This window comes from Macaca mulatta, chromosome 10, assembly GCF_049350105.2.
Source record: "Macaca mulatta isolate MMU2019108-1 chromosome 10, T2T-MMU8v2.0, whole genome shotgun sequence".
Classification (NCBI taxonomy): domain Eukaryota; kingdom Metazoa; phylum Chordata; class Mammalia; order Primates; family Cercopithecidae; genus Macaca; species Macaca mulatta.
This window is the reverse complement of record NC_133415.1, coordinates 15,297,739-15,322,326: the sequence shown is the minus strand read 5'-3', so window position 1 is coordinate 15,322,326 and position 24,588 is coordinate 15,297,739. Positions and strand designations below refer to the sequence as shown.

General features: G+C 49.4%; 1 protein-coding gene and 1 pseudogene across 3 annotated transcripts; both read left to right on the top strand.

Moving 5' to 3' along the window:
- Positions 1-8,831: 8,831 nt before the first annotated feature.
- On the top strand, positions 8,832-22,952 carry LOC100424485 (uncharacterized). 3 transcript variants are annotated; one of them, XM_077949843.1, is made up of 6 exons: positions 8,832-9,159; positions 11,933-12,050; positions 13,485-13,585; positions 15,620-15,673; positions 15,852-15,898; positions 22,817-22,952. In XM_077949843.1, the coding sequence occupies exons 1-6, from the start codon at positions 9,092-9,094 to the stop codon at positions 22,846-22,848; spliced, it is 420 nt and encodes a 139-aa protein (XP_077805969.1). In that variant the 5' UTR covers positions 8,832-9,091; the 3' UTR covers positions 22,849-22,952. The 3 variants fall into 3 exon arrangements, with proteins under 3 accessions (XP_077805969.1, XP_077805968.1, XP_077805970.1); XM_077949842.1 differs by lacking the exon at positions 22,817-22,952 and having other exon boundaries at positions 15,852-18,912; XM_077949844.1 differs by lacking the exons at positions 8,832-9,159; positions 11,933-12,050; positions 13,485-13,585; positions 22,817-22,952 and adding exons at positions 13,698-13,877; positions 17,513-18,912 and having other exon boundaries at positions 15,620-15,672.
- LOC144331563 (apolipoprotein L1 pseudogene) lies at positions 22,879-24,566 on the top strand (annotated as a pseudogene).
- Positions 24,567-24,588: the final 22 nt, after the last annotated feature.

The following is a 24,588-nucleotide window of genomic DNA, read 5'->3' as shown; positions in this document are numbered from 1 at the left end:
CCCAGCTGGTCATTTCCCTGAGACCTCAAAACCCCAAGCCCACTGGGGCACCTGGGGAAAGCTTGTACATGTCTGTCTCAGGCTGAGCACAGGCATGGTTTCCATTTTCGAGTCAGAGCCTGGGATTGACACGGGACACTTGAGGCTGCCTAGTGTCAGAGGGGACTGTGTGCAGATTGCGAGAGGATCAGCGAACAATGGACAAAGAGAGACATCCAGACAGCAAACACCCCCATCCAGTCTGTCCTCACATTTTGCCCAGACTCTGGCAAGAACTTCCAGAATGGTCTTCTCTGTGCCCCTGCCCCTGTCCCTCCCATGTCCTGGACCATGCTCCACACTGGGCCAGGTTGGGCTTTAACAATATAGTTTCTTTTTTTTCATATACCCTCACTCTGTTGCAAGGCTGGCATACCATGGCATGATCATGGCTCACCGCATCTTGGACCTCCTGGCCTCAAACTATCCTTCCACCTTGACTCCCTGAGGAATTGGAACCATCCGTTTGTGCCCCAATGCCTCGCTAATTTTGGTTTTTTTTTTTTTTTTTTGTAGAGAGAGGGTTTCCCCATCTTGCCCAGGCTGGTATCAAACTCCTCAGCTCGAGTGATCTGTTCACCTTGGCCTTCCAATGGGCTGCAATTACAGGCATGAGCCACCGTGCCCACCTAAGAACACAGATTTGATCGAGCACCTGCTTCCAACCCTCCAATGACTTCCCAATACTCTTAGCACAAAGATGGAGGCCATGATGCTGCCTAAAGTAGCCTGTTGTGGCCTGGGGTCCTGTGAAGGAAGAGCCAGAGGCAACGTTCTGGTGCAGAGGGTTTGTGTGGGAAGTGATTCTAGGAGCAGAACTGTGGATCCAGGAGGGAAGGAGGAAAAGTTGACACAAGGAGAGGTTTTTGAATAGGTCATGCATGTGGGCAACGAGACCTTCTGAGGTGCCTTCAAGAAGCGTCCTCAGAATCTTTGTCTCCAGGGAGGAGAGAGGAAGGCCTTTATCCACTGCTGCTATCCCCATGGACTTGACTCAGGGGACATTAATTGTCAGTATTTCCCTGTGGTGGAGCCTGCGGGCACCTCAGCTGGAGCCCAGAGCAGGAGCAAGAGACAAACGGGATGTACAAAATCACCCCAGAAACTCCCCTAAGTCACTCATAACGTGCATCCGGGGCCTACCGAGTCCTTTCTGTGTAGCATCCTGCAGAATGTTTGCCTCAGTCCCTCTAACTCTCCATCAGCCAAGGTTTCCTTGACCTTTGATTGACTCATCTACTTCTTCCTGAAGAAGTCAGCAGAGCCACGGCCACCCACTTGCTGGCACCCGAACCGTGTGTTTTACTTTTTTGTCAATGCTTCATCAAATCTTGGATTATTCACATTTTTTCATAGATTTTTCTTGGGCATTGAGGGTACAAACACTAAGTGACTTGTTCAGCGATCCATCCACCCCTCTGCCCCTGAGCTCTTATGGTTGAAAGTCCATCATGCTAGCTGCATTTGATGCCATCCCACTGTAATGCCCATGTCACTCGATATTCTTTTAGTTGCAAAGCACAGAAACGGAGTCTGGTTGGCTTGAACAGGAAAGAAGATCCAGTAGGTGCAAACTAGGGCAATTCAGGGGATAGAAGGAAAGATAAAATCTACACAATTCAGGAAGGACAGTAACCAGGGAAATGTCCAATATTAGGAAAATGTGGTTTGACCCTTGAGGCCTCTGCCACCAGCTACCTTAAGTCCACACACTGTGAGTCCTAGTGTCTCTGATTAAAGTTTCACATTCCCAAAAGATGAATAGCGTGGTCAGTGACTGTATACCTGGACCAACCATTCAGGTCAGGGTATCTGGAAGGGGGCTGGGTAATAGAAACACAAACCCTAGAGAGAAGTCTTGGGTCAAGCAGCCACCTGAATTTGTGCCTACTGTATACACTCAACCCCTAGATACGGCACACACATGTCCTCTTCTCATAGAAACAAAAATGACTCTCTTCACCTGTTACGGATCCAATTACCCCAAGGACGACAGCAAATGCACCTGTCACTTCTCCAGCTGGAGCCACGCCCACAGCCTCCACCTCCTGCATCCTCAACTTCTGTCATGGAGAGGAGGGACCCAGCACGCTGTCCATTTTTCTCTTGGTCCACTGGGGGCTCGTATCCCAATTCTGAAAGCCCATTCTGAAAAGCCAGGCTGCCCTGGGAATAGAAAACTAGAGGTAGATGTCTGCTTTCTACAGTCAAAGATGTCAGCATTTAAGGCCCAGAGATGGAACAAAATTCTTTCATGAGAGAACTAACTATTCAACATCTGTTCTCCTCTTCCTAGTTCAGGAGGTTGGGGTGAACAATCTGCAGCTTCCAGTCAGTCTTTTGTGTGTGTATATTTGCAGGAAATGAAGAGGTGGGGTTGAGGCTACAACCCCCACTGACCATTGCTGCCACTATTACAAACCTTTGACTGGTTTTTTCACTCAAACTTCCCCTTACTGATCGGCAAATTCATCCTTGTGCTGTCTGAACTCCTTGGTGGTCCTGCCTCAGTAAGGTTGTGGGATTTTCTATCAACTTGTACTACTTGTTAGAGTATTATGAGAAGCAAACCTCGATCCTCCTGTCCTGTGTGTCACAACAACACGAAGTTCTCTCGATAATCAAATAAATAAATCCAACCCGGTGACCTCAGTGCTATCTTCACATCAAGTAGCCTGAGAAGCCAGGTGTGGTCAGGTTCAAAACCACTGTTGTCAGCCCTGAGGGGGGCATTCTCAGCTACTAAAATTCCTGGAACCAAAAACCCAGAGTCATAGGTACTGAAAACAAAACTTTTGAAAGTGATTCATTGTATGTAACCATAGAGTTATCACCCTCATCGTAACTGCTTACTGCCCAGGTTTATAAATTCTGGCTATCACAGGAAATGAGGTCAATTCTAGGTATGGATTCAGAGCATAGCACATTCTAAAGGCAGCTCCCAGCCTCTGACACGGAGTTGAGTCCCCTTTGGGCCATTTCCATGGGATCTAAGGCTGTCACTTCCGGGGGTGAGATTCACCAGGAGCCAAGTGGTCAGCCTTGATGACGAGTTCCAGCCAATCAGCACCAAAAGCTCAGGAAGCTACTAGCTACAGATTCCTGCCTTGTGGGAGCTAGGCACTTCTCCCGGGTCCTGCCTGCGCAATGAGGTTAACCGTTTAGCTTCTACAGATGTTTTCCTCACTTTAATAGTAAAAACACACCCCTAGGTGGAGATTTTATATGGCAATAATACGTGTAATATGTGTTAGAGCAGAGAGATGCTAATCGCATGTGCCAATCCCAGGTCCACCTTTGCACACTTGACCTGACTGGTACCTTATGAATATGCATGCCCAGCTCCCATAAAGGGAATTCCCCACAGGCACTAGGGGCCTTTGAGCAGCCGCTCTGCCTCTCAGAGCACACTTTCACTTTGCAGTAAACTTCTTTGCCTACTCTTGGACATGCTCTCAAATACTTTTGTGCAGCAAAGTCAAGAACCTCAACTTACCCAGCAACAACAGCCTCAGAAGAAATGTGGGACTGCTTATCTCACTACCTTCCCTCTCTCTTGCTTTCTTTCCTCTGTCCCCTCCTGCCCAATTTTTCTCCTTTAAATACTGAGGGACTCAAGACCCTCTTTGGAAAAAGCGTGGGCCCCACATCCTACAGTGACTTGTGTCTCTTTCTCCCAGGTGCATCCTCAACCTTGGCCGAATAAACCTCTAAACCAATTGAGAACTGTCTCGAACGCTTTTTGGTTTACAAGTCTTGGCTCCTCTCTGAGTTGATGGATGAAAGCCACTGCCCTGCCCCCTTGTCTCAGTTTCCTCACCTGCAAACTCAGATCATGATCCTGGTTTATTGAGGGGATGATCATAAGACTGCAATCAAATGGGGAAGTAAATAAATGCATTGCAAGCTACAGTGAGCAGTTCCTGTGTGATCACCTTCTGTTCCTCCCTCAAAAGCTGGTGTGTGTGTATAGGGTGGTGGCCAGGATGTCCCATGGACATTTGTCCTGGATGAACTAGGACCCCCTGGAAGGGCCAGGTTGACCTCTGTTGTCCAGCCCCACTCCAGCCCTTCTGCCTCGGACAAAGCAGAACCGTTTGACAGCAATCCAGCTGCGTGACTTCTCAGCTGTGAGACTGTGGCCAAGCAGTGGACTTAGGCCCCTCCCTTCGAGGTGTCATGGGAGTGGGGCACAGGGCAGTGGACTCCACAGGGACAGATGCTGGGAGACTTCTCAGAGGAGGCAATGCCGTAATTGAGCTCTGAAGGATAAGCCTGATTTTTCAGATGGTGGAAGCCAGTGCTCCAGATAGAGGAACCCACATAAGCAAATGTCCAGAAGCCACATGGGCATGGCATTGAAAAACAGTCATAGAGTTCAGTATTCAGTAAGCACCTGGTAGGTCTGAGAGGTTGTGCTAATACTGATAGCACGGGGGTGAGTAAAGCAGGCACGCTGGGAGTGTGGGGGGCACTGGAAGGGGGGGTAACTGGAGGGTCCCACAGCCTGTCAGTGACAGATGTTTCTTCCTGAAGATCATAGCAAACCCCCCTGAGGATGCGAGGCAGGTGGGTTGATGAGAAGGTCCTGGAATGTCGGGTCTGGGGTTGCTCCTGTAAGTGCAGCAGCAAGGAGGGTGGGACTGGGCTGAAGGTGGGGCTGGGGAGCAGTGTCTTTAGTGGGTTTGCGTGATCACGAGCTGCTGAGAAGTTGTGACTTGGTTTCCATTTCAGGCTCTCCAGGTGGAAAAGATGAAACTTTTAAAGTTATAAAATTGGGCATTTTACCCATTTTTATTTCCTTTCTTTTTTTTTTTTCATCTTTGATCATCAAGCTGCTGAGTTTCCACAGGGCACAGGACTGCCCAGTCTCCCTGCCAACTCCTTGGGGCCTTCTTCCTAAACTGTGGCTAATGGAAGGTGAGGGCAGTGATGTCTGAAACCTGTAGGTGTTTCTCTTAAGGGGAAGATTCTTGTGCTCCGTGTCCTCTTCTGTTCTTGGGGCTGGGATGTGTGGGTGGGCACCAGCTTCCACGTGGAAAACAGCAACTCCCTCTGAATGGCAACCCCTGGTCGACCTTTGGGAGCAAAACCACCTGCCACTGAAACTTCCTAGCAACGTTGGTGTGAATGTCTCAGTTCGGCAATCTCCTATATCGTTGATTGAAGATATTGGTATTTCGGAGCTCTTTGTTATGGCAGCCTGACATTGGCAACCTAACTAACTCAAGGCCCACCCCTCGGTTCCATCTCCACCCTTGGCTCTGAGCCTCTTCCTCCTTCCGAATTCTGCCTTTGTGACCATCTCCTTTGGGCTGGTCAAAGGGCATCATTTGGACTACACCGTGTTGGTGGTGGATTAATTGTTGGTAACTTCCCCTAAGCAGGAGGATTTTGCAGCTGGGTTTCTCTGCCTGGTGGTTTTCAAAATTAGCTCCTGGAATTTCTAAGCACCCACATCATTGTTAACTGAGCGCTGTGCATGGAAGAGCCTGGTGGGAAAGGGAGGGGAATAGAGTTTTGAAGTACATTTTAAGACTACATTGTGAGATGAAGACAGAAAGAAAAATAATGTTTAAGTCCATTTCAATGCTGGGATACTCGGTTACAACTCCAGTACATTGGGAGGCTGAAGCAGAAGGGTTACTTGAGGCTAGGAGTTTACGACCAGCCTGGGCAACATAGTGAGACCTCATCTCTACCAAGAAAGTTAAAAAATTAGCCAGACATGGTGGCACATGCCTGTAGTTTCCGCTGCTGGGGCTCCTGAAGTGGGGGGATTGCTTGAGTTGCAGAAGTTTGAGGCTATAGTGAGCCATGATCCTGCCGCTGTACTCCAGCCTGGGAAACAGAGCGAGATCCTGTCTCTTAAAAAAAGTGGGAGGCAGGGCACGTTGACTCACGCCTGTAATCCCCGAGGCAGGCAGATCATGAGGTCAGGAGATCGAGACCATCCCGGCTAACACAATGAAACTCCATCTCTACTAAAAATACAGAAAAAATTAGCCGGGTATGGTGGCGGGTGCCTGTAGTCCCAGCTACTCTGGAGGCTGAGGCAGGAGAATGGCGTGAACCTGGGAGGCGGAGCTTGCAGTGAGCCGAGATTGTGCCACTGCACTCCAGCCTGGGTGACAGAGTGAGACTCTGTCTCAAATAATAATAATAATAATAATAATAATGATGGAAGCCATGGCCTGTTGTGTGGCCTAGGGGAAATGATTTCATTTTCTAAGTCTGTTTCTGGTCTGTACATGGGGATAGGAGAAACATCAAGAATACTAGAGGGTGCACGGAGAAGATGAAAATGTAACCAAGAATCGCATTTTAAGAGTTTATTTATTTTTTTGTTTTTGGTCTTCTCTCTTTGTCCATTTCTTGTTTTGCTTTCAGTAATGTGTGAATCTTTGCTCTCCTTTTCTATGAGGAACTCCCCTTCCATGCACTGTATTTTATTTAATCATGTGATTGCTTAGAAATTCCAGGGAAGAAATCTTGAAATCATCCAGGAAGCTACGGAATTACCTCACGGCTACAGTGAATTTCCAACCCGGCTGTCCTGGAGATGCCCCCAGTCCGTACACCAGATGGGGCAATAACTCGAGATGGTCATTGGACAAGTCGCTGGCACCTCTTCACCCCTCTTGCATGGCTTTCATATCAAGTTTCCCTTTTGAAACCCCTGCCCTCAGCTCAAAATCTGAAATGGTTTCTTTAAGACACTAGCCTGACCTCATTCCCCGATGTGGGCTTTTGGAATGAAGTCACTTTCCTTTCACTGTTTCTCATCCTTGTTCATTTGCCTTTGCAAGCAGTGAGCAGCTGAAGTTTTCTGCAGTTACAAATGGAGATAATGCAGACACCGTGATTGCTCACTGCCCTGTATACAGAGTGAGTGCTCAGAAAAATGGATTCTTGTTTACTGAGCATCTACTATATGCCATGCATATTCCCCACCCTGCCTGAATTTATTCTCTTAGAAATTCTGAGAGATAAATTCTATGATGAGCTTTATTCTACAAGCAAGAAAACTGAGTCATGAAGCCAAAAACTGGGGCAAATTCCAGCTGTCTGATGCCAAATATCCTCTCCAGGTCATGGGAGGGAGGGATATCTGGACAGGACACTGGGACACTCTCTGTGATGACAACATTTCAGGGCAGCTTTTGCAAATTGTTGGACGTGGGGTCTGTTTCGGGAGCATGTTAGTCCTTGATGTGGGTTACAGTCGGTCATCACCGGCCCAGCCAGACCCAGCTCCCTGTGCCCATCAGCCATAGAACAGGTGGGACTTGGGCAGCATATTCTGGTGGTATTTAGAGTTTTGTGATTCATCTTGAGCCAACAGGGAGAAAGTGAGGAAGAAAATTACATTTTCAGAACACTTGAGAGATTTTGGGAAGTCACTTGCTTTGGGGGAAACAGGATGGTCCAGAAAACAGAACAAAACAAGAACCAGAAAGGCCTGGCTAAAGCCCAGCTCTGCCTCTTTCTGGGTAAGTCATTTCACTGCACTTGAACTTTCGATTTTTCTTCCGGGAAACCAGGTTAGTAAATATTTTCATGACAGGGCTCTTGAAACTCGTATAATTATGTGAGTAAAAATGTTTAGCAAACCTAAAAAGGCTCCGGTGCTATTACTTTTTTTCTGCAAAGGTTGTGTTTGAAAGAACTTTTAATTTTTTAAATTGTGATAAAATATTCCTAACCTAAAATTGATCATATTAACCATTTTTAAGTGTACAGTTCAGTGGAATTACATTCACTGTTGTGCAACCATCATCCACATAACTCTTTTCTTCTTGCAAAATGGAAACTTTGTATCCAGTGAGCAATAACACCTCATTCTCCGTCCCCCAGGCCCTGGCAGCAAAACTGAAACTTTGTATTTACTAAACAAGAACTCCTCATTCTAAACTCCTCATTCTCCACCCGGCCCCTGGTCCCTGGCAACCACCTCCCCGCCAAGGACAAAGGGAAGACCTCTCTTTGAGTAAAGTTAATTCTTCACAGAATAAGGTCTTTTGGATCCAGTCCCACTTCTTTTTGTTCATCTACTGGGTTTCTACTCCACTAATACTTTGCAAGTGATGGTGGTGACCTGCCCTTGAGTGAGGTACATCTTTATCAAATGCCTGCCACTAACGAGCGTCTGAGATGACTTTAACTCACGTGCTCCTGGAATGAAGAAGTAATGCAGCGGATCTATGATGTACAAAACATATTTAATGTTGGCAGAAAAGTGTTTGCATTTGTAAAACAGCTTTCCATTTGATTTCTAGTTTTTACTCTCAAACTATATGATTTCCACAGGAGAGATCTAATTGAGCCCATTTTACACATGAGTAAACTGCCGTTCTTAATCGTCTGACTTTATTGGTAAGGGGATGACGCACATGTGCTCCCTAAAGCTCTGAATAAGCTTACCGCACACAAGGCCATAAAGAACAAAGACATGCTGCAAAACGATGGGCAGCACCGGGAGTGGTATTGAAAGACTTTCCTCGGTTGAGAAGGAAGCTTGAGGAGCATATAAGAAAGCTCTGTGCACTTGCAGACAGGATTGAGCAGGTCCACAGAGGCTGCACCATCCCCAGTGTGGTGTTCAGTACTGCAGGTGCTGCTTCTGACGTCCTGACCATCCTGGCCTGGCTCTGGCACCCATGACAGAAGGAGCTAGTCTGATGCTCTTGAAAACTGGCATAGTGCTGGGAACAGCGGTTTCTGTAAGTGGTATTAACACCAGCATCATAGAACACTCAGTGACATTTTCTGAAGCATCCAAAGCCATCAGCCTGGTCATAGGCAACACTGGCCTAGTGAAGGGGATGCAGGAGTTTGTAGGTGAGAACATCCTTGACTTTGTTTCCTTATCTGACCATGTGTACCAAGTTGCAGAAGACATTGGGAGGGCCATCCGAGCCATCAGACGAGCCAGAGTCATCCCTCCCTTAGTGGCCAATGCCATGCACCCTTTGGCAACTTGACGAGTCTCAGCTGGAACTGGTGCACAGGTGGAGAGAGCTGCTGAAGGCACTGCTCTTGCAATGAGCAGATGAGCCTGGGTCAGGGGTGCAGCCACCAGAGGTGCCTTCCTTCTACTGGATATGGTCAGCCTTGTGTGTGAGTCAAAGCACTTTAATGAAGGGGCAAAGTCTGAGTCGGCTGAGGAGCTGAGGTGACAGGCTCAGGAACTGGAGGGGAGGTTAAGGAACGCCTGGGCGACAAGAGCAAAACTCTATATTAAAAAAATAATAGATAGATAGATAGATAGATAGATAGATAGATAGATAGATAGATAGATAGATAGAGATACAGATACATATACATATACCTGAGGCTGGGTAATTTATTTTAAAACATGATTTAATTGGCTCATAGTTCTGCAGGCTTCATAAGCATGGCTCCAGCATCTGCTTCTGGTGAGGGCGTCAGGAAGCTCACAATCATGCCAGCAGGGAAGGGGAGCTGGCATGTCAATGGTAAGCATGGGAGCAAGAGGAGGGAGGCAGAGCTCTCACACTCTTTTAAACAATCAGATGTTGCATGAATTGAGTCAAAACTCACTCAGCTCCAAGGGGATGACACTCAGCCATTCATGAGGAATCTGCCCCCATGATCCAATACCTCCCACTAGGCCCCCTTCCAATGCTGGAAGGTCACATTTCCTCATGAAGTTTGAAGGGGACACATATTCAAATCATATCATTCAACACAACCCCCCCATCACATGTTCTTCTCACATTGCAAAACACAGTCATCCCTTCCCAGGGGTCTCCCAAAGTCATAATTTGTTCCAACCTCAAGTCCAAAGTTCTAAATCACATGCAAAGACCCCTCCTTCCAGCTAGGGGCCTGTAAAATCAAAACAAGTTACTCCAGGATAAAATGGTGGCATAGACATTGCATAAACACTCCCATTCCAAAAGAAAGAAGTCGGCCAAAAGAAAGAGGCAACATGCCCCCATGCAAGTCCCAAACCCAGCAGGGCAGACGTGAAACTTTAACTCTCCAGAACAATCTTTGAATCCATGTCCCATACCTAGGGCACGCTGGCACAAGTGTTGGTCCCCCGAGGCTTTGAGCAGCTCTGCCCCTGTGGCTTTTCAGGGGGCAGCTGCTGTGGCTGCTGCTACAGATGGATTACAGTTGAGTGCATGTGGCCTTTCCAGGCTCAGGATGGAAGCTACTCGTGGCTCTAAAATTACGGGATCTGGAGGGTGACTGCCCTCTTCCCACAGCCTCACTAGGTAGTGCCCTGGTGGGGACTCTGTGTAGGCGCTCCTACCCTACCTTTCCCCTCAGCACTGTCCTAGTAGATTATCTCTGTGGGGAATTTGTCCTGCTGCAGGCTTCTACCTGGGCACCCAGGCTTTTCCACAAACCCTCTGAAATCTAGATAGAAGCTACCAAGTCTCCTTCACTCTTGCATTCTGCACACCTGAAGACCTAAACCATATACGGAAGCTGCCAAGGTGGCTTGCACCCTCTGGGGCGGTGTCCCAAGCCACCTTTAAACTGAGGGTGTAACTGGAGCAACCAGTAGGTGAGGAGCAGGGTCCTGAGGCTGAGAAGGGGACCAACATCCCAAATCTGGGCCCTTAAATCATTTTTCCTCCCTGAGTTGTTGGATGAAAGCAACTTCCTCTCCTTTTGCTTCGGTTTCCTCATCAGCAAAATCAGATCATAATCCTGGCCCATTGAGGGGATGATTATAAAACTCAATCAAATGGAGAAGTATTTGCAAATGGAATGTATTGCAACGTGTATTATGCAGTCCCTGTGTAATCACCTTTTTGTTCCTGCCTCACAAGCTGGGTTATGTGTGTAGGGGTGGGGGGAGGTGGCCACGATGCCCCCAGAGATGTTTGCTGAGGATGAAATAGGCTTCCATGGAAGGGTCAGGTTGGCTTCTGTGGTTCAGCTGTCTTTGAGGCCCTTCTGCCTGGGGCAAAGCACAAAAGTCCAACAGCAATCTGGTTGCCTGACTTCTTAGCCATGGAAGTGTGGTGAGCAGTGGTCTCTAGTCCCTCCACCCAGTGTGCCTCGGGAGTGGAACATGGGGCGGTGGCCTCTGCTGGGGAGGATGCTGGGGGTTCTCTGAAAGGAGGCAATGCCTGATTTTGTCATTGAAGGATGAGCATGATTTTTCCAGATGGTGGAAGCAGGTGCTTCTGGCAGAAGACCCCACACAAGCAAATGTGTAAAATCCACAAGGCATGGCCTTCAACAAGAGCAGGTCTGGGGCGGTGGCTCATGTCAAGGTGGGAGGCTCACTTGAGGCCAGGAGTTCAAGAGTAGCCCAGTCAATATAGTGAGATCCCATCTCTAACATATTTTTTCAAAAAATTAGCTGGGTGGCTGGATCATGCCTGTAGAACCAGCTACTCAGGAGGCTGAGGTGGGAGGATGGCTTGAGCCCAGGAGTTTGAAGCTGTAGTTCACTGTGATTGTGGCACTGCACTTCAGCCTTGGCTACAGAGTGAGACCCTGTCTCCAAAACATAAACAAAATAACCCCAACAGCATTACAATAAATATACAATAAGCATCCACACGGCACGTGTGGGAGACTGTGCTTATGCTGATGGCATGGGCAGGAGGAAGGCAGGCATCTGGGGAGTGTGGGTGCACGGGAGGACAGGGAGGGTCCCACAGGCTGTCAGTGGCAGGTCTTTCTTCCTGAAGACCACTGCAGACCCCCAACCCTGAGGATGCGAGGCAGGTGGGTTGGATGAGAGGGACCTGGGTGTTTCGTCTGCGGCTGCTCCTCTAAGTACAACAGCAAAAAGGGTGGGCCTGGACTGAAGGTGGTGCTGGGGAGCAGCCTGTTTGCTGTGCTTGATCACGAGTTGCTGGGAAGTTGTGACATTCACCTTCCCTTTCCAATTTCCTAGTTATCTGGGAGGCCAGAGGACGTGTCTGGTTATTACACAGGTGCACACCTGGAGATGGGATCCACACAGCTCGGAACAGCTGGATCTTGCTCAGTCTCTGTCAGGGGAAGATTCCTCGGTAAGTCGGGGACCGTTGACCTGCCCCCATCTCCTTATTCTCAACAATAGCTCCATGAAGGAAGGATCATTCCGCTTTTGTAGATAAGTTCAGAGACGTTAGTAACTGGTTCAGATCAGACAGGAAAGCAGTAGCAGAGCCGGGATTTGCACCCAGGCTTGAGTCTGATGCTCCCTCCCTCCTGCTGTGCCCTTAAACAGCAGAGAGAGGCCGGGAAACAGCTCAGATGGGTTCACAAAGCTCCCTGGGCTCAGCTCTGGTTTAGACTGTGGAGACACAGCTGGGAGACCCCAGAAGGAAGGTCTGTGTTGGGGGTGCCTGTCTCTTTGGGAAATTTGAAGGAACCAAAAAAGGTGGAGGTGGGGAGGTGACCCGGACTCTGGTCTGTCCTTATGGCCTGGAAACACCCAGGCTGGCCCCAGGGTGCTGCTGCTGAGGCCCAATGGGAACGACAAATTTATTTTGAGATACAAGGAACCTAGAGGTCATCTCACCACCCCCCCCAAGTCTGAGCACCAACTTGTGCCAGGCCCTGTGGGGAAACTGAGGCCCTGGGAGGGGAGTGACTTGCCCAGGGTCCTGTGTCTGGAGGCTGAGCAGGTAGCTCGTAGGACTCCACGTCTCTGGCCCTCACCTCTGTCCCTCTCTTCAGACCTCTGGGGGGATGGAGAAGAAACAGGCTGTGCTGTGTCCCTAATGGGAAACGTGGCTGAGACAGGGGAGTGAGAAGGGCATGTTGTGGAATAGTGTCTGTGGCATGATGCCAGCTTTGCAATCAAGAGATTCAAGAACCACACTGTGGAATTGTGGATATAACTACAGGAGTGACAGCTTAGATCTCTGTGTTTGTAGAAGCAGAATCAAACCTGGAAACTCTTGGATTATCAAAATTACACATTTTTGCTTCTATATCAGAGTCACAAGGCCAGATGTTGGCCTCCCCTCTGCCCTCCAAGAGCTGTGTGACTCTGGGCAAGTCACCTCCGCTCTCAGCCTGAGTATTCTCCCCTCTCAAAAACCTGATAGAGCTGCCAAAAGTACATGAAATCGGGGGGAAATTTCTGTGAAATCTGAGTCATGGTCTTCTTTTTCTTCACTAAGAAGAGATGCCCGTCAAGATAGAAAGCACTATGGCTGTGGCTTGTAACCCCAGTGCTGTGGGAGGTAGAGGCGGGAGGATCACTAGAGGCTGGGAGTTCAAGACAGCCTGGAAAACACAGGAGATGCTGTCTCTATGAAATTAAAAATGAACAAATTAGCCCAGCATGGTGGCGTGCACCTGTAGTCCCAGCTACTCAGAAGGTTGAAGGAGGAGGATCTCTTGAGCCCAGTAGATCTAGGCTGCAATGAGCTAGGATGGCGCCAAAGCACTCCAGCCTGGGTGACAGAGCAAAACCGTTTCTCAAAAATGAAATGAAAATGGTGATTTCTCAGGAGGACCACACTGTGTCGACCCTCTATTCCTGCCCAAGGAGGAGGCCCCGCAGTGACATGGAGGGAGCTGCTTTGCTGAGACTCTTTGTCCTCTGCATCTGGTGAGCTTGGCTTAGAGTGCTGAGGTGGGAGGGAGGTCCCTGGTCTGGGCTGCACAGTTGGGCAGGGCTTGGGCTGGGCCTGGGCCATCTGGGTTTCTTTCAGGAACCAAAGTCCCTTCCCAGAATTGACCAACCAGCAGACTCGCCCAGGGAGAACCTGCTGTATCCTAGTCAAGGCTAACGGGCAATATCCAGCCTCAATTCTCAGCAGAGGCCCCAGATCAGGGTCTGAGCCAGGCCAACAATGACCAAAGAGGATGGGATCCTGGGTGCAGCTCCTCACAAGTGTCGGGCGAGTCTGAGGCCTCAGCTCTCTCTGCCCTCCTGCTCCTCTGCTCTCTCCTGGTCCTCCTGTGTCCTCATGGATCATGAGATGGCTGTCCTGGCCCAGGGGGTCATACAGTGAGCAAAGCAGGAACAAGGGGAAGGGAACCCCCTCTCCTGTCACCCCTGTCCCTTATAGCAAGAAGCACCCAGACACCCCTCTGCATACTGCCCTGGTGAACTGCTGCCCAGGACTGGGTCCCCCTTCTACCCTTGCTGCGTGGGGTCCCAGAAGACAGACATCTGTGTGTCTGAACCCTGGGGTAAAGGCAGGAAGGGGAAAGAGGGAGGTGGGTGGCTTTTGAGAGGGGGCTTTTGTATGAGAGCTGGAGGATGGAACCCCATCAGGGGGCCCGGAAACCACTGAGCTGTTAAAATAAAGGCTGCAAACAAAGACCAGCTGCTGGAAGTGGGTGTGCCAGGGAGTGAGCAGAGACACACGGTGAGAAAAGAGAAATGGTAATGCCTGGAGCCGCCCCTGACTTCGATGGGCCTGAAGCCGTATTATTAGTAGTAATTATAGTATCATTATTAGTCATTTCGTCTTATTTGTATCCTCCCTCTATCTCTCCTCTCCACCTTTTCCTAACATTATATCACCAGTTTTATGTCTTCCATTAGCAACTTTGTAGCTGTAAACAGTTTACTTACAACTTTCTCATGCCCTCAGTAGTACCCAGTATTTCTTGACTTCTCTCTTTAAAAAATGACGATATTAGTCTTCCTTCTCCTTCCTTCAGTGTTTCACATCCCAACTGCTACCTTTGTGCTTTAAATTTTGTACTAATTGGTATTAGTAACAAGTATATTTAGTTCTCACATTTACATGTTGTGTATATGGTTTTTTGTCCTAAAGAAGAGACTACTGAGAGCTGGTGAGACTGAGAGAATGGGCATCTTCACGTACTGCTAGTTCGAGTGTGAATTTGGTACAATGTGCATACAGTGTGGCTGTAGGTATAAAACCTAATTCTACTCCTACGAATATCTTAAGGAAATAATCTCAAATGTGAGCAAAGTTTTAGGAGAAGGAGGATGTTCTTTGTAGCATAAATTACATGAAGAATTAGAAATACCCTAAGGTCCATCAGCCAGAGAGGACAGCAGAGGGGACAGGGCAGCACCAGGAGGGCTCGGCAGCCACAGCAGGGGCTGCGCCGGCATCTGGCAGGATCCAGGTCTTTGTGGGACAGAGGACCTTAGAGAAGCGACGGGGACACAGGCTGTCCGCTGCAGCAGCAGTGAATTCACCAAGACGAAGAGTTGAGCACAGAGTGTGAGACACGGATTTGCAATGAGGAGTCATTTCCCATGAGCGTGTATACAAGACTGAATATTGTATATTGAAGGGAGTAGAGCACAGTCATTGAAGACATGGGGTTGAAGCAGAAGTCCTGGCTCTAGCACTATTGTGAAAACACGGGCAGGTTCCCTAACTTTTGTGGATTCCTCTGTGTTTGAAAGGGAAGGTGGTACCCGTCTCCCGGGCTGTGTGTGATCATCGAATGAGACACATGTAAGGAGCCCTGCACATCACAGACACTCAACACACACTGGCTATCATCAGCCAGTTATCACACATGTTCCCAGGCCCAGGTCATTGTCAGAACCTTCCTCCCCATCTCTATTCCTGTGTATGGACTCTGTAGTTTTCTGTAATGATCAGGTGGCTGCCCCTCCTCTGATTATCTTCTCCTCATACCCCAACAGGACAAGCGGACTTTTCCTTGGTGTGGGAGTGAGGGCAGAGGAAGCTGGAGCGAGGTGAGTGTCTGTAAATAGCAGGTGATGGGGACTCGGTGACAGAGAAACAATCTGGGTTAGGTTGGTCTCAACATTTGCTGCCACCCTAGAAGGATGTGCAGAGCCCCGGCTGCTCAAGCCTCCCTCTGTCCACAGGTGGCTCACATTCAATCCCACAATTTGTTTTCTCCTCCTCAAGGGTGCAGCAAAACCATCCAGGTGGGACAGATACAGGAGATCCTCAAGGTAAGCCCCTCAGTGACCGGGCTGCTGGCACCATGGACCCAGGTAGGCTCGCCTCCTCTTCCCTGGCTGGTTCCCACTCGCACCTAGCACGGAGGGTGGTGCCTCCACAGCTGAGTGAGCCCCAGAGGAACCCAGATGGACAAGGAGGCCAATGAGTCTGCTCCAAGCCCCAAGAGAAGCCGCATAGAGTCCCCCGACCCAGGGGTCTGTGGGGCCATCTGCATCCTGACTTCTCCTCAGGGGGGGCATGACCCAGGAGCCCACTTCCTCTCTACCCTGGCACTAGCAAATGTCTCAAGTGGGGCAGGACGGCCTTGGGGAAATGGAACCAGCAGGGGAGGGGAGTGGGGGGAGAGCAGGGTCCAGGAGGGGAGGGCTGGGAGAGCAGGTTGACCAGCAGCCCCGACCTGTCACCTCCCGCTCTGCTCCCAGCTGACCCTGGGTGTTTCTAGCCGAGGCTGGTCCCCTCCCTCCAGCTCTTGCCCTGCACCAGCCCCTCTGCTCTGAGTGGCCTTGTGGGAATGTATCAGGCCTGATCCAGCTTCCAACTTAACTGGACCCCGGTCTGGCCTTTGCCACGTCCCCTCTGTGTGACCTGGCGCTCCTTACCTCCCCTCTCCTGTACCATGAGAATAATATTTCCCCATGTTGTCTTGAGGATCAAATATGACACAGCTATCTGGCCTGGCCGGTGCCTGCCACACGGTAGGGCCTCCCTAAGGGCTGCTTCCCATCCCCTCTACCTGTCCCCTGTTGATTCCAGGTGGAAGGCACCCAGTCCTCCCAGCTGTGTTAGGGGCACCCGCCCTGCCCTGCCCACCACAAGCGCCTGCTGACCAGGGATGACTGCCCCGGGCAGGGGTTGAGTCCAGTCATCTAAAATACCCCTGGTCAAAGAAAAATCTGAGGCCCAGTAGAATTTTAAAGAGTTTATTTGAGTAAGAAAGAATTCTTGAATTGGGAAACAGCAAACTGGAGGAGGCTTCGTGCTATGGTGAAAAAGTGTGGGAGACAATGTTTAGCGGGTGAATATGAAACTGCAATAAGGACATGACTTGATTGGTTGCACTTACAAAACTTCCTGTTTTGGTTTACTTTGTTGGAAAATCCCTGGTCACATTGGTGTTGGTGAGTTTAGGGAGGTCTCCGAATGCAGGTGAGACCGGACCTTAGCCTTGCCCAGGTTTTTGACATCCAAGAGAGAAAAAGGTTAAGTCCAAGCAAAGGCAAAAGCAAAAGCAAAAGCAAACCAGCTTTTATTGCAAAGCGGACGCTCAGGCTCGGGGGTGGGAGTGCAGGCGGACTCAGAAGAGCCAGTCGGGCCCAGTGTGGTTTGGGGTTTCTGCCTTTGCTGGTGTATTAAATTAAGGGGTGGAGTAAGCATAAGGATTTCTGGGAAGAGGTGGGGATTTCTTGGAACTTGGCGGGGAGGGGTGGGTACCACGCAGTTTTGTACCAAACACAGGCATACATGGAACTGCTGTGGCGCGGGTGGGGGTGGGGTTTAGTGAGACAAGGAGGGTATGATTGAGTGTGAGGCGAATCGTGAGTCCGACCCAGCACTGAGTTGGATCTTACTGGTCTTCGCCGGATTGGCCACTTCCTGTTTGTCAGGGTCCTGTAGGCCCGTCGCCTCCCCCTGTCCCTGCAGCTGGTTTCAGCAGCTCCTTCTGTGTCTGTCATGGGAACCAGCTGCCTGGAGTTCTTGTTTCTTCTATGACCTCCCAGTATTCCCATCTCAGCATGGCCCGCTGTCAGCTGGCTGCTCATGACTGGCCGAGGTTAAGTTTTGTTTGTGTCTAACAGAAGCGCCCATCTGATGTGACCCCAGTTCAGTTTCCCACAGCTTGCAGTTTAAGGGGGGTGACAGCCGTTCTCAAGGCGTCGTAGGTATTGTTTGCCCAGGAATGTTTCAGAGCTGGATTTTGTTTTAATTTTGCTTTTATATCCACCAGCCCCACCCCACCAAGAAATATACAGATTTAGTGCTGGAGGTTCCTTCCATCCAACCCTGGGTTTCCTTCTTCCTTTTGGTGAAGAAGGAAAAAGAAAAAACAAGACAAGTCCTCGCCCGGCCGAGTCAGCACTGCGTTCATTTCCCTAAGCCCCATTTCCTCAGGATGGCTTCCTCCCCTCACTGAGTTGCAGTGGCAACCAAGTCAGCTCTGCTCAGGAGCCGCCCTGGACAGCAAACTGGGCTGTGCTGAATCCTGTCCAAGACCAGGGGAGGGCAGGGAAGATTAGAAGCCAGGAGCTCCTAGGCCACCCCGGATTCCTGGGCTGGGCTGGGCTAGGGGGCCAAGGAAGAAACTGTCCCTCCCAAACAGGATGATCTGTGGTTTAATACCAAATCACAGGCATTTTTAAAACACAAGGAGTCTTCGAAGCAATGTCAAGGAAACGTTGGCCTTGGAGTCAAATCCTGAGCTTCCTGCTTGCTGGTTTTGGGCGGTGACTCTCGCTGTCTGGATTTTACTTTCTTCTTCTGTGAATTAAGAATGAGGCCCCTTGTGTGTCCACAGCAGGAAACAATTTTACATCATGTCTCGGTGCACACACAAATACATACTGGTCCCCAGTCCATTATCTGTAATTCCATAATTTCCAGATCCCTGCAAACCACACATTTTGGGGGCAGCTGACTTCAGGAGTAATCCTGCTCTGTACTGACTCGAGTTCTTTGTAGGCCTACCATTATTTACCCCATTTAATGTGAATATTTGCTTGTTTCACTGTTGAAACATGTGTGGGTTTGATTACGGGGAGCAGTCTAGCCTCTGCTGGGAATGGTCAGGAATATACCATATGCACCCCGTGTCCTTTCTAAAATAGTGAAAATTCGGAATGCCTAAACACATCTGGATTCCAGGAATTTACATTAAGGGATATATATTTGAAATAACTCACAAAAAACAATACTCACCCCTGCTGTGATTGCTATATTCTGATATTTTCAAATCGATTTTCTTTTCAAAATGCTGCTCTTGAACCAATAAACTAATTTCATAACCCAATGATGTGTTGAAACTCACATTTTGAAGACACAGGTATAAAGTGTTTGACACCCAACAGGCACGTGGCAGATAGAAGTGATCACTAGGATGTTTCCTCTTCCTTCGCCTGGAAGGCTCACTTTGTGTTGGTTCTGAGCTGAAAAGGATTCATTCCTCCCCAAAGCACCGTGGCACTCCCCTGGTGTTTCAATATTCTCAGGCTGCCATGGTAAAATATCACAGGCTGGGTGACTTCAACATCTGGTTTTTCTTTTCTCACACTTCCAGAGGCAAGAAGTCCAAGGTGAAGGTGCCGGCAGGGTTGGAGTCTGGGGAGGACCCTCTTGCTGGCTTGTGGAGGCTGCCTTTGTGCTGTGTGATCACGTGGCTTGCTTGTGTCTCTTTCACTTCCTACAATAGGACACTAGCCCTCTAACAGGATTAGAGTCCTACCCTTGTGATCTCATTCAGTCTTAATTGCTTCCTTAAAGGCCTGATCTCCAAATATAGTCACCTGACTTTAGGGCTTCAGCATATGAATTTTGGGGGCATACAATTCCCTTGATAGCACTGATGACTCCATCAAACGTATCCCACACCACAGCTGTCCTGGAAAATTAACACGTAACCATCTTTTACACAATGGCTGTTATCTCCTTTACACTTTCCTCCAACCTGATCCTTTTTTCTTTCCAACTAGAGAGCAACATTTCTCTTGAGGATTACCTTAATTATTTCCAGAAAAACGTGAGCCCACAGGAGCTGCTACTCCTGCTGAGTGACCATAAAGCCTGGGAGAGAGTGGTGGCTACTGCTGAACTGCCCAGGTAACCTCCATGGGGTTATCTCCATTGGGAACCCTGGTGATGCCACCCAGATCTCCCTTGGGCTAGTTTTCCCTGACAGACACACCTCCTCCAGGCAGGCCCCTCTGCTGGGCTTGAGGATGACCTTCTCGGCAGTCCAGGAGGAACATTTCCTCCCAGTCCTTCGCTGGCAGTGAGTAGCCTCAGGCTGAGGGGACAGGAAGCCCACAGGGACAGGGTCATTTCTGCCATCTGCTGGTGATGGGAAATTTGCGAGTTACTTTCCCACTTTCAGCCTTTCTTCATCCATGGAGTTTTACTGTGAGAAAAATGAGATCATGCATGTAAAGTACTCAGCATAATGACTGACACATAGTAGGTGCACAGTTAACGTTAACATCTTACAAGTTTGGTGGAAATAGACCAGGGTCAAGGGTCTTCCTCTTGAAGTCCAGCAGCACTTCCTTTGGGACAAGTCCGAAAAATCCTGACTTAATTGATGTGTGTTCCTGGGGATGCTGGCTGGGGCCGTTTTTCTCATCTGAGGAATTCCATAAACACGGCAGGACCCTTCTGCTGGTCCAGGATGCTGAGAGGCTGGAGTGGAGTTGGACAGCGATGGGTCTCTTTCCGGCTCTGTCTGTGCCCAGTCCCTGGGCTCTAAGCTTATGTCATGGAGACTGGGAACTGTCATCTGTCCAATAGAAATAGCAAGTCAATGTCATAGGAGTATGGTGAAGGCCTTAGAGTGAACTCCAGGTCAAAGGTGGGGAACCAAGACCAAGATCCTGGCCAAAGGCCAAGAGAGACCAAGACCAGTGTCAAAGCCTGGGGTCAGGATGGAGCAAGAGTCAGCCTTGGTTGTAGGACAAGTAGGAAGGTTGAGGCACCAGGGCTGGGACTAGGGTGTGGCAAGAGAGGCACCAAGGGCTTGAAACTTAAGGAGGTCATGAACTTGCAGAGGATATGTGAGTGGGAGAGGAATATTTCTTCTCTGTCGGGATGATCCCAACACTCATGGACATAGAGGGTCATGGTTGCCTGTGTCTCTCACACCCTGCCTGGGAACTGGCAAGTTCTGGGCTACCCTTTGGGATCTTCTTCTCTTCTACACAAAGAAGCCCCTGACGATGGCAAGCAGTATGACTTAGTGACCATCTCCATAGTAGAATGAGTTGCTGTCAATGTATATAATTTCAGGGGTACTGAGCAGACTCACAAGTCCCCAACCAAGAAGGAAAACACTTCCTCTACCATCTTGTCCAAATTCAGGTCTTTTCAGTGTTAGCAATTTATATAGATGGTTCTGAAAGTGTCCCGAGTCTTCTAGAGGTGCCATAAAATTGCACACGGCCTTGGCGTACACACAGGTGAAGCTGTCACTGCTAAGGCATCAGTTAGGCTGGTGACATCTGCGAGTGAGACCTGGAAGGTTGGGGGTGCAGGGGGCAGGTCAGGAGGTGGTAAGGTGGCTGGAGAGTCCATGTGGAGCCAGAATGAATACCCAGATCTCCCACTCCGGTCAACTGGGGCAGTGCCCGGACCCAGTAGCCTTCAGCCAGGTGAAAGGGCATGAGGCCTTGGAAGGGAGCACATGCCAGGCAAAGTGATCTCCTGTCTCTCTGAGGTTTGGTTTCGTTTGAATTCAAAGTACTCAGAGGTAGCCAGACTGCAATGTCTGAGGGCACCTTACCTTTGACGCCACCTGAACATTAATGGGGATTCCTAAAATCATCTTTAGATTTTATAATTCACTAGAAGGATTCATATAACTCACTAAAAACTGCTATTTCACGATCGTGGTTTATCACACAGAAAGAACACAGATTAAAATCAGCCTAAGGAAGAGACACACAGGGCAGAGTCTGGGAGGGTTTCAGGTGTGAAGCTTCATTGTCCTCAGGACGCTGTGATCTCCTGTGTCAATGTGGGACAAGACACATGGGGTGCTGCCAACCAGGGAAGCTCACCCAGTTAAGGAAACATTCCAGTGAATCGCATTAAATCAGGAAGGAAGCCTTTATTCAGGATGGTTGTTACAGGGAAAGGAGACTGAGCCCAGCTCCAAATACAGTAAAGACAGAGCGGGAGTCACAGCCAACACCAGGGTGAGGGGCAGGAGATGGAACAGGACTAACAGGAGACACCAGAGTGGGATGTTCCTGCCAAACTGGCCTAACAGGATTCTCGCTAAAGGCAGGTCAGACACTCACCCATCAACGGTGGGAGTGAGGAGCATGATCAGATAGCAAAGAGTGCTCAGACAGCAAGCAGGGAGGACTCTCCCTAAACCGACTTGGGGAGATTCTTGCTGAGCTGGGCAGTGCAAGTCCAGCAAGCAGTGGGTGGGTGTGGAAGGCCAAGGTCGGCGCCTAGTGGAGAAGAAGCTCTGAAGCGCCCCGCTGGAGCTGGTCAAGCAGAAAGTCTTTCTCAACCCATGTCTTAGTGTCCAGAATATTTGCTGGGGTTGGATCACAAGCTGCCCTCATGACTGACCTGTAGTCTCCAGCCCCTCCCTGAGGTCTCATACCTTTAGTCCCCAGGTCCTCTGGAAGTCAGGAAAGACACCAAATAGCACCAAACCCCATCATCCATCACATTGCTGTACTGTCCCGTGGCCAAACCACCAGGCAAAGAAAGATGTTCCTACCAGGCAGGACACTCCAGGAGCCTGGAGATCACTTCCCAGGAGCTGAGGACAAAGGGAAGGTCTCTCTTTGGGAAAAGTTCATGCTTCACTTTGCTGCCATCCTGGGAATAAGGTGTCTTTGTCCCACTCTCACGGCTCTTTGTTCCTCTGCAGAGTTTTCCCCTCTCCAAACACTGTGGCAGTCACGGTGTTGTCCTGCCCTTGAGTGAGGAGGCACCTTTATCAAACACCTACCATGAAAGAGCATCTGAGATGCCTTTAAGATATTTATTTCCATATGGAATAAGTACTGAGGGGTATCTATGATGAACAAAGCATGTTTGAGCTTAAATTCTCTTCATTTGTAAAATTTGTTTCTATTTGATTGATAGTGAGAGCTCTGCAATTTACACAGGATAGAGATCGCATGGAGCCCATTTCACAGACAGGGAAACTGCATTTCTTAATCCTTTAAACTTTCCTTGTGCAGGGATGAGGCAGATGAGCTCTATAAAGCTCTGAACAAGCTTATAAGACACATGGTCATGAAAGACAAAAACTGGCTCGAAGAAGTCCAGCAGCACAGAAAGCGGTTTTTGGGAGTTTCCATGGTTGGAAAGGGAGCTTCAGGATAAAATAAGAAGGCTCTGCGACCTTGCAGGTGAGGTTCAGAAGGTCCACAAAGGCGCCACCATCGCCAATGCGTTCTCCAGCACTCTCGGCGTTGCCTCTGGTGTCCTGACCTTCCTCGGCCTGGGTCTGGCACCCTTCACAGCGGGGAGCAGCCTTGTGCTCTTGGAACCTGTGACGGGGTTGGGAATCGCAGCCGCCTTGACCGGGATTACCAGCGGTAGCGTGGAATACGCAAAGAAGCGGTCGGCACAAGCCGAAGCCCATGAACTGGTCAACAAAAGCCTTGACACCGTGGAGGAGATGAACGAGTTTCTGTATCACAACATACCCAACTTTATTTCCTTACGTGTCAATCTTGTCAAATTCACAGAAGACACTGGGAAGGCCATCCGTGCCATCAGGCAAGCTAGAGCCAACCCTCACTCAGTACCGCATGTCCCAGCCTCACTCCACCGGGTCACTGAGCCAGTCTCAGCTACAAGCTTTGAAGAGATGGAGAGAGTTGGAGAAATGGAGAGAGTTGGAGAGATGGAGAGAGTTGCTGAATCCCGCACCACGGAGGTGATCAGAGGAGCCAAGATCGTTGATAAGGTCTTTGAAGGCGCCCTTTTCGTGCTGGACGTAGTCAGCCTCGTGTGCCAGTTAAAGCACTTACATGAGGGGACAAAGTCAAAGACAGCTGAGGAGCTGAAGAAGGTGGCTCAAGAGCTGGAGAAGAAGCTAAACATTCTCAACAAGAAGTATGAGACTCTGAGCCAAGAACCGTGACCACAGGGCAGGGCAACCACCAGGGGAGATATGCCTGGGACGGGCCAAGACAAAATGCAAACTTTTTTTTTTTTTTTTTTTTTGAGCCATAGTCTTGCTCTGTCGCCAAGTTGGAGTGCAATGGTGCGATCTCAGCTCACTGCAACCTCCGCCTCCTGTGTTCAAGCAATTCTCCTGCCTTGGCCTCCCAAGTAGCTGGGACTACAGGTGCCCACCACCATGCCCAGCTAATTTTTGTATTTTTAATAGAGATGGGGTTTCACCATGTTAGCCAGGATGGTCTCTATCTCCTGACGTCTTGATCCACCTACCTCAGCCTCCCAAAGTACTGGGATTACAGGCGTGAGCCACCGCCTTTGGCCCAAACCCAAACATTTTATTAGGGGGATAAAGAGGGTGAGGTAAAGTTTATGGAACTGAGTGTCAGTGACTTTGGCATTTCTGCAGCTGAGCACAGCAGGGGAGGGGTTAATGCAGATGGCAAGTGCGGCAAGGAGAAGGCAGGAATTCTGGAGCCTGAAATAAGGGAAAAGTGGGAACGGGAAAGTGTGGGGAATGGGAAGAAACAGTTTACTTTAGACTAAAGAATATATTGGGGGACCCAGCATGGTGGCTCATGCCTGTAATCCCAGCACTTTGGGAGGCTGAGGCGGGCAGATCAAGAGGTCAGGAGATCAAGACCATCCTGGCTAACACGGTGAAACCCCGTCTCTACTAAAAATACAAAAAATTAGCCGAGCATGGTGGTGGGTGCCTGTAGTCCCAGCTACTCGAGAGTCTGAGGCAGGAGAATGACGTGAACCCGGGAGGTGGACCTTGCAGTGAGCCGAGATCACACCATTGCACTCCAGGCTGGGTGAC

Bases quoted from the DNA above. Each gene is read 5' to 3' on its own strand.
- LOC100424485 (XM_077949842.1), top strand. From the start codon at position 9,092: ATGAGCCTGGGTCAGGGGTGCAGCCACCAGAGGTGCCTTCCTTCTACT. The intron at 9,160-11,932 runs GTGAGTCAAAGC...CCAATTTCCTAG, and splicing joins GGATATGGTCAGCCTTGTGT to TTATCTGGGAGGCCAGAGGA. The intron at 13,586-15,619 runs GTGAGCTTGGCT...ATACCCCAACAG, and splicing joins CTCTTTGTCCTCTGCATCTG to GACAAGCGGACTTTTCCTTG.